Source organism: Pongo pygmaeus, chromosome 20 (genome assembly GCF_028885625.2).
Source record: "Pongo pygmaeus isolate AG05252 chromosome 20, NHGRI_mPonPyg2-v2.0_pri, whole genome shotgun sequence".
In the NCBI taxonomy this organism is placed as follows: Eukaryota; Metazoa; Chordata; class Mammalia; order Primates; family Hominidae; genus Pongo; species Pongo pygmaeus.
In genome coordinates this window covers 6,678,365-6,687,550 of record NC_072393.2, presented here as the reverse complement: position 1 = coordinate 6,687,550, position 9,186 = coordinate 6,678,365, and the positions used below count along the sequence as shown (strand labels likewise).

General features: G+C 55.0%; 1 protein-coding gene across 1 annotated transcript in view; it reads left to right on the top strand.

The window, feature by feature from the left end:
* The first annotated feature begins 344 nt into the window (after positions 1-344).
* Positions 345-9,186, top strand: part of C3 (complement C3) — a 42,446-nt gene continuing 33,604 nt past the window's right edge. Inside the window, exons 1-11 of the mRNA XM_054461796.2 lie at positions 345-543; positions 1,654-1,846; positions 2,552-2,717; positions 2,800-2,870; positions 6,509-6,603; positions 6,712-6,794; positions 6,878-6,968; positions 7,541-7,643; positions 7,735-7,861; positions 8,425-8,540; positions 8,642-8,791. Of these exons, the coding sequence (XP_054317771.1) occupies positions 470-543; positions 1,654-1,846; positions 2,552-2,717; positions 2,800-2,870; positions 6,509-6,603; positions 6,712-6,794; positions 6,878-6,968; positions 7,541-7,643; positions 7,735-7,861; positions 8,425-8,540; positions 8,642-8,791 (1,269 nt within the window). The 5' untranslated portion in view covers positions 345-469. The remainder of the gene's footprint in view (positions 544-1,653; positions 1,847-2,551; positions 2,718-2,799; positions 2,871-6,508; positions 6,604-6,711; positions 6,795-6,877; positions 6,969-7,540; positions 7,644-7,734; positions 7,862-8,424; positions 8,541-8,641; positions 8,792-9,186) is intronic.

Sequence of the window (9,186 nt, the reverse complement as noted above, 5' to 3'; positions counted from 1 at the left end):
TCCCAGCCTACAGAGACATTCCTAGGAAGGGTTCGACTGATAAACGCATGGCCAAAAGTGAACTGGGGATGAGGTCCAAGACATCTGCAGTGGGGGGTTCTCCAGACCTTAGTGTTCTTCCATTACAAAGTGGGTCCAACAGTGAAAGGTCTGTGTTCACCAGGTGGCCCTGACCCTGTGAGAGTCCAGGGCAGGGTGCAGCTGCATTCATGCTGCTGGGGAACATGCCCTCAGGTTACTCACCCCACGGACATGTTGGCCCCAGGGACTGAAAAACTTAGGAAATGGTATTGAGAAATCTGGGGCAGCCCCAAAAGGGGAGAGGCCATGGGGAGAAGGGGGGGCTGAGTGGGGGAAAGGCAGGAGCCAGATAAAAAGCCAGCTCCAGCAGGCACTGCTCACTCCTCCCCATTCTCTCCTTCTGTCCCTCTGTCCTTCTGTCCCTCTGACCCTGCACTGTCCCAGCACCATGGGACCCACCTCAGGTCTCAGCCTGCTGCTCCTGCTACTAACCCACCTCCCCCTGGCTCTGGGGAGTCCCATGTGAGTGGTTATGACTCTACCCACAAACAGGGCTGCTTCTGGGGTGGAAGCAGGCATTTGGGGGTCCAGGTCCCTAAAGAATTCAGGGTACATTTGGGTGTTTGTGGATTCAGGGGTTAGCAGGTTGGGAATGTTTATATAAATTTGGGCTGCCTGTGAGTTTGGGTGTTTATGGTTGAGTGTTTGTGGAATCCAGGTATCGTGAAATTGGAGTTTATGTACATTTGGGCTGCCTGCGAGTTTGGGTATTTGTGGTTGGGTGTTTGTGGAATCCAGGTATCGTGGAATTGGAGTTTATATACATTTGGGCTGCCTGAGAGTTTGGGTGTTTATGGGTTGGGTGTTTGTGGAATCCAGGTATGGTGGAATTGGAGTTTGGGATGTTTCTAGAATCGAGGTCATCTGTTGGTTTAGGGTGTATGTGGTGTTCATTGATGGTGCGGTTGGGGTGATTTGGAGACTCAGAGGTTTGGACTTTACAAGATTTGGGAGTTTGCAGCTTGGGGACTTACAATTTTCATGTGGGTTTAAACATTGGCTACTTCGGGTTCATGTATAGTTGGGGCATTTGGAATTGGTTGTATTTATTAGGACTGGGGTGTTGGAGGTTTAGGCTGGGTTTGGGGTGCTCTAAGATTTGAGGCTTAGAGGTTTTGGTGTATGTGGGTTTGGGTATGTAGAGTTTAGGGTGTCTGGGAGTTCGAGTGTTTACATATTTGGAGTGTTTAGAGAGGTAGAGGTTTAGGGTTTGGGGCATGTGTGGGTTTAGGCGATTGTGGGTCTGGAAGTCCAGATACTTGGAGGAGTTGCTGACGCTGGTTTGGAGGTTCAGGGGTTGGTGGGATGCATGGCCCCTCGTTGCCCAGGCTTTCAAAGGCCAGGCCCAGCTGGCTGAGAGTGGGAGTCATGGTGGCTGCTGTCCTGCCCATATAGTTGAGATGGTGGCAGTGCCCAGAGAAGATATTGGCATTGGCAAGTGCGCCAGCAGTCACTGGATCCTCTCCAGGACCAGGGGCTGGGGCACACAGCCTGCCAGGCGCTGACTCCAGTGAGGACTGGCGTCTCACATCCCTGGAATAACAACCCCACTCCCGTGCCCCACTCCGACAGGTACTCTATCATCACCCCCAACATCTTGCGGCTGGAGAGTGAGGAGACCGTGGTGCTGGAGGCCCACGGCGTGCAAGGGGATGTTCCGGTCACTGTTACTGTCCACGACTTCCCAGGCAAAAAACTAGTGCTGTCCAGTGAGAAGACAGTGCTGACCCCTGCCACCAGCCACATGGGCAACGTCACCTTCACGGTAAGTGCAGACTGGCGCAGGACCCGGCTGACACCCACAGCCACGCCTACTCCCCCTCCTTCTGAGCCCCTCCTCTTCTGTCTTCTCCCTTTCTAAGCCCTGCCCTTCCCTGAGACTCCACCCCTTCGGAGTCGCCTCTCCTTCTAAGCCCCTCCTTTCGCTGAGACTCCATCTCTTCTGAGTCTCCTCCCCCTATAAGCCCCTCCCTTTTCTGAGACCCCACCCCTTCTGAATCTCCTCCCCTTCTAAGCCCTGACCTTCCCTGAGACTCCACCCCTTCTGAGTCTCCTCCCCCTCTAAGTCCCTCCCACTGAATTCCTTTTCCAAGCCCCTCCCCCTCAAAGTCTCCTCTTCTGAACTCCTCCCCTCTTGGTCTCCATCACTTTCTAAGTTCCCTCACCTGAGTCCCTCCCCCTTTCTGAGCCCCTCCCATGTCAGCCCCTCCCCCTTCTGAGTCCCCGCCCCTTCTGAACCCCTCCTCCTATAAGCTCTGTCTTCCTTGTGAGCTCTTGTTTTTGAGTTCCCTCCCTGGTCCCCCCTCTCCCCTCGCACCTCCTTCACATGCCCTTCCCTTCCCAAAACGGCGACCCCGGGAGACCAAGAATAATGCGCAGGCAAGGAGGGACCCAGCCCAAGAACCGGAAGCTGGACCGTGGGCAATGGGGCCTTGGAACAGACCCCTGACGATGCCCTGCCCACGCCTAGATCCCAGCCAACAGGGAGTTCAAGTCAGAAAAGGGGCGCAACAAGTTCGTGACCGTGCAGGCCACCTTCGGGCCCCAAGTGGTGGAGAAGGTGGTGCTGGTCAGCCTTCAGAGCGGGTACCTCTTCATCCAGACAGACAAGACCATCTACACCCCTGGCTCCACAGGTGAGGCTGGGGGCAGCTGGAGAGGGCGGGGCACCGGCGTGGGTGGGCTAGGGTCTCAGGAGGCCTCCTTGTCTCTCCCCAGTTCTCTATCGGATCTTCACCGTCAACCACAAGCTGCTACCCGTGGGCCGGACGGTGATGGTCAACATTGAGGTACCAGCCAGAGGGGACCCCAGGGGCAGCAGGGACACAGGCTTACGAGAGGCAAAGAGATCGAGAGAGACAGAGAAAGACACACCGGAAGGGGTGCAGTGGCAGAGACACAGAGGCAAAGAGATATGCAGACACACACCCACACAACACACACACATACGGCACACAACGCGCACACACACAGCACACAACACACACACAGAGGCAAAGAGCTATGCAGACACATGTGCACATACAATGCACACACACAAGGCAACACACACAAACACACAACATACACGACCACACAACACACACAACACAATACACACAACACAACGTGCATAACCACACCAACACACAACACAACACACACAACACAATACACACAACATACAGAACCATGCAATACACACAAAACACACACAACACAACACAACATACATAACCACACCACACACAACACAATCACACACAACACACACCACACACAACACACAGCACACACAAAACACAACACACACAACATACACAACCACACAACATACAACCACACAACATACAACCACACAACATACACAACCACACAACGCAATGCACACAAGCACAGCACACACAACACACAACCCAACACACAACCACACAATACACCATATGGCGCATGCACACACACACACACACACACACACACACACACACACACACACACAGGCTGAGAGACAAGATGGAGATCCAGGGAGACCCCAGGGAGCAGTGCAGGTGTCCGTGGATTCTGCTTTCAGTTAAACCCCTGATCACTTCACCTCCCTGAGCCTCAGTTACCTTATCTGAATATTGGGATCATGACAGATAATTCTATGTCATCTATTCTACCGACGGCAGCCAGAGGACTCCTGTGAGCACCTGAGTCAGGGCCCATCCCTCCTCCGCCTACAGCCCTCCATGGCTCCCACCTTCCTATGGGTGAAAGCCCAAGTCCTCCCTGCAGTCCACAAGGCCCTGCACACCCTGCCCTGTCCCTTCCCTGTCCTCCCTCCTCCCTCTCTCCCCCTCATTCACTCTGCTCCAGCCATACGGGCCTCCTCCCTGTTCCTCCAACACCCAGGTGCAGTCCTGCCTTGGAGCCTTGGCCCGGGCTGTGCCCTCTTCTCAAGAAAACCCTCTTCTTCCAAATATCCACACAGCTCATCCTCTCTCCTCCTCTAAGTCTTTGCTCAAATGTCACCAATGTCTCAATTTTACAATAAAGTCTCTCTGAGTAACCTATAAAGTCACAAATACCCACCCTGAGCACCCCCCCTCCGCCCCCCCCACACACACCCCTCCTTCCTGCCATGTCCTGCAAATGAGATTTATTCATTTGATAATTGCTTCTCCCCTCGCCTCGCCCTCTATTGAACCTAAATCCGTCCAGGAAGGAATTGTTATGTTTGTTGAGGGTTTTGTCACCTGAACTCAGCACAATGCTGGTATATAGTTGGGCTTAATAAAAAACTTACCGGAAGAAGCGAGAAGGATGGGAGGAGAGAAGGGGAAGGAGGGTGTTCCCATAGAATTATCATGAGGATATATTGAAATCATACAAGGCTAGATGCAGTGGCTCACACTTGTAATCCCAGCTGTTTGGGAGGCCAAGGCAGGGGGATCGCTTGAGCCCAAGAGTCCGAGACCAGCCTGGGCAACATAGCCAGACCCTGTCTCTACAAAAAAGAAAAGTTAAAAACAAACAAAAAAACAGCTGTGTGTAGTGGTGCTTGCCTGTAGTCGCAGCTACCCCAGGAGGCTGAGGCAGGAGGATCACTTGAGCCCAGGAATTCCAGGCTGCGGTGAGCCGTGATCGCACCACTGCACTCCAGCCTGGGTGGCAGAGTGAGACCCTGTCTCAAAACATAATTGGGGCAAATGCAATGGCTCAAGCCTGTAATTCCAACACTTTGGAGGCAGAGGTGGGAAGACTGCTCGAGGCCAAGAGTTCAAGACCAGCCTGGGAAAGCTAGGGAGACTGCATCTCTACAAAAAAATTTTAAAATTATCTAGATTTAGGGATTGACGTGGTCTGTGGGGAACAGAGACCACACACCTCTTATAAAGGCACAACAGTTGCCCAGCTCCAATTAGATGTCTCCTGCTAACCAGAGTACACTATCCACAGAATTTCGTTGTTTCCAACAGAAGCTAGAAAAACAGACTTTTGGCCAGGCGGTGGCTCACTCCTGTAATCCCAGCACTTTGGGAGGCGGAGGCGGGCAGATCACGAGGTCACGAGATCGAGACCATCCTAGCTAACACGGTGAAACTCCGTCTCTACTAAAAGTACAAAAAAATTAGCTGGGCGTGGTGGCAGGCGCCTGTAATCCCAGCTACTCGAGAGGCTGAGGCAGGAGAATGGTGTGAACCCGGGAGGCGGAGCTTGCAGTGAGCCGAGATCTCACCACTGCACTCCAGCCGGGGTGACAGAGCAAGACTCCGTCTCAAAAAAAAAAAAAGAAAAACAGATTTTTATGTGTTTTAATTCCTAAAGCCAGCTCACGGCCTTCAGACATGCCACTTGCCTGATCCCTGTTACCTCTGTACAATTTCTTTTAAACTTATTTATTCATTCATTCATTATTATTATTTTTGAGACAGGGTCTCTTCTGTTGCCCAGGCTAGAGTGCAGTGGCACAATCACAGCTCACTTCAGCATTGACCTCCTGGGCCCACGTGATCCTCCTGTCTCAGCCTCCAGGGTAGCTGCGACCACAGACGTGCGCCACCACATCCAGCTAATTTTAAAAATTGTTTGTAGAGATGGAGTCTCGCTGTGTTTCCCAGGCTGGTCTTGAACTCTTGACCTTGAGCAATCTTCCCACCTCTGCCTCTCAAAGTGCTGGGATTACAGGCTTGAGCCATTGCGCTCGCCCTAATAAATTATTTTTTGAGATGGGGTCTCGCTCTTTCACCCAGGCTGGAGTGCAGTGGTGCAGTGATGTCTCATGATGTTTAAATGTTGGCAGCAAATGAAATGACACTACTAGTTATTAGTATTCAGACAGACACTGAAAAAATGAGCCCCTATTCATACGAACTATATCCCAAGCCAATACAGTAGGTGCCATTATTATCTCCTGTTTCTAGATTTGCACATTGAGCACAGAGAGGTTAGGTAACTTGCCCAGGGTCACACAGCTTGTAAGTGGCACAGTAGGGATTCAAACCTAAGGTTGACTGACTCAGGTCCTTTTTTTTTTTTTTTTTTTTGAGACAGATTCTCACTCTGTCTCCCAGGCTGGAGTGCAGTGGAGTGATCTTGGCTCACTGCAATCTCCACCTCCCGGGTTCAAGCGATTCTCCTGCCTCAGCCTCCTGAGTAGCTGGGATTACAGGTGCCCACCACCATGCCTGGCTAATTTTTGTATTTTTAGCAGAGACGGGGTTTCACCATGTTGGCCAGGCTGGTCTTGAACTCCTGACCTCAGGTGATCCGCCCACCTCAGCCTCCCAGAGTGCTGGGATGACAGGCGTGAGCCGCCGCGCCCACCCAGGTCCCTGTTCTTAACCACGGTAGACACTGTGCACAGACAATGTCCAGACACAGAGAGGTCAGGGAGAGCTGAGAGGCTAAGCCCAGCCTCTGAAGAACCACTTTATCCCGTATCCTTCCCTCCTGCCTCCCACAGAACCCGGACGGCGTCCCGGTCAAGCAGGACTCCTTGTCTTCTCAGAACCAGTTTGGCATCTTGCCCTTGTCTTGGGACATTCCAGAACTCGTCAAGTATGTCGGGTTCTTGAGGAGGGGGCTCAGGGCTCCCCTATCCCAGGAGAGGGAGCGGGGGGGGGGGCTTCGAGGCCTGAGCAGACCACTCATCCGCCCTCGTCACAGCATGGGCCAGTGGAAGATCCAAGCCTACTATGAAAATTCACCGCAGCAGGTCTTCTCCGCTGAGTTTGAGGTGAAGGAGTACGGTAAGAGGAGGAGGGGCTGGGGGGAGGCAGCGCCCAGAACGCCTGGCCCAGCGCCGGCCCCACCAACGCCGTCTCTCCCCCAGTGCTGCCCAGTTTCGAGGTCATAGTAGAGCCTACAGAGAAATTCTACTACATCTATAACGAGAAGGGCCTGGAGGTCACCATCACCGCCAGGTGAGGGACTGGGGGTGGGGCCAGGTGGGAGGCTGCAGGTGGGGTAAGGTGAGGGGCTGGGGGTGGAGTCAGGTGAGGGGCTGGGGGTGGAGTCAGCTTGGGGGCTGGGGGTGGGGCCAGGTGAGGGGCTGGGGGTGGAGTCAGGTGGGGGGCTGGGGGTGGGACCAGGTGGGGGGCTGGGGGTGGGACCAGGTGAGGGACTGGGGGTGGGGCCAGGTGGGAGGCTGCAGGTGGGGGTAAGGTGAGGGGCTGGGGGTGGAGTCAGCTGGGGGGCTGGGGGTGGGGCCAGGTGAGGGGCTGGGGGTGGAGTCAGGTGGGGGGCTGGGGGTGGGACCAGGTGGGGGGCTGGGGGTGGGACCAGGTGGGGGGCTGGGGGGTGGAGTCAGGTGGGGGGCTGGGAGTGGGGAAGGTGGGGGGCTGGGGGTGGGGCCAGGTGAGGGGCTGGGGGTGGGGCCAGGTGAGAGGCCAGCAGTGGGTTGGGGGCTCCAGTCTTCAGCACAGGCAGGAGAAGCTGGGGGAGATCCCGTTCTCCAGGAGGGACAGACCTGAAGCCCTCCCTGTCTGGCCCGTAGGTTCCTCTACGGGAAGAAAGTGGAGGGAACTGCCTTTGTCATCTTCGGGATCCAGGATGGCGAACAGAGGATTTCCCTGCCTGAATCCCTCAAGCGCATTCCGGTACCACAGACAGAGGCCACTTTGATCCTTGTCCCAGTCCCCGCCTCCTCTGAGCCGGCTCCCCTCTCTGAGCCCTCCTCTCCCTTCCCAGATTGAGGATGGCTCGGGGGACGCCGTGCTGAGCCGGAAGGTACTGCTGGACGGGGTGCAGAACCCCCGAGCGGAAGACCTGGTGGGGAAATCTTTGTACGTGTCTGTCACCGTCATCTTGCACTCAGGTGAGGCTCAGTCTGAAGGCCAGGCTCAGGACCACCAAGTGGGCCGGTCTGAGAGGGGAGACCAGGTCAGAAGAGAAAGCCTAGTCTAAGGAGGGAGGCTCAGAGTGAAAGTGGGGTGCAGTCTGGTGGGGTAGGCCCAGTCTGAGAGCAGAGGCCGAGTATGAAGATGGAGTCCAGTCTGATGGGGGAGTCAGGGCCAGTATAAAGGTGGGGTCCGTGCTGATGGGGGCACAGGCCCAGTGTGAAGCCTGTGTCCAGTCTGATGAGGGAGGCAGGGCCAGTATAAAGATGGGTCCAGTCTGATGGGGGAGGGAGGGCCAGTATAAAGGTGGGGTCCAGGCCGATGGGGGCACAGGCCCAGTATGAAGTCTGTGCCCAGTCTGATGGAGGAGGCAAGGCCAGTATAAAGGTGGAGTCCAGTCTGATGGGGGCACAGGCCCAGTATGAAAGTGGACTCCACTCTGAGGGAGGAGGCCTAGTCTGACGGTGGGGTCCATTCTGAGGGAGGAGGTCTAATCCTGAGGGGTGGCCCAGGAGCCTACACTCACAGCTGGTCCCCTCAGGCAGTGACATGGTGCAGGCGGAGCGCAGCGGGATCCCCATCGTGACCTCTCCCTACCAGATCCATTTCACCAAGACACCCAAGTACTTCAAACCAGGAATGCCCTTTGACCTCATGGTGAGACCCAGGGCGGGAAGAGGTCCCACTCCTCCCTTCGGGGACACCGGCCACACCCCTGAGCCTGCCTGAACTTCCCCCACCTGCACCCCACATCACAGGTGTTCGTGACGAACCCCGATGGCTCTCCAGCCTACCGAGTCCCCGTGGCAGTCCAGGGTGAGGACGCCGTGCAGTCTCTAACCCAAGGAGACGGCATGGCCAAACTCAGCATCAACACACACCCCAGCCAGAAGCCCTTGAGCATCACGGTGCGTCTGGGCTCAGCCTCAGAACCCCATCACTGGGAAGACGGTACAGGGGTCCTGGTGTTTGCAGAGTGGGGTCCTGTCATTTGCATAGAGATATTCTCATCTGCATAGAGGGGTTCTCTCCTGCGCAGTGGGGTCCTGTCATTTGCATAGAGATATTCTCATCTGTATAGAGGTTCTCTCCTGCAGAGTGGCATCCTGCCATTTGCATAGAGATATTCTCATTTGCATAGAGGGGTTCTCTGCTGCACGGTGGGATCTTGCCATTTGCATAGAGATATTCTCATCTGCATAGAGGGGTTCTCTCCTGCACAGTGGGGTCCTGCCATTTGCATAAACATTCTCATTTGCCTAGAGGGGTTCTGTCCTGCACAGTGGGGTCCTGCTGTCTGCAT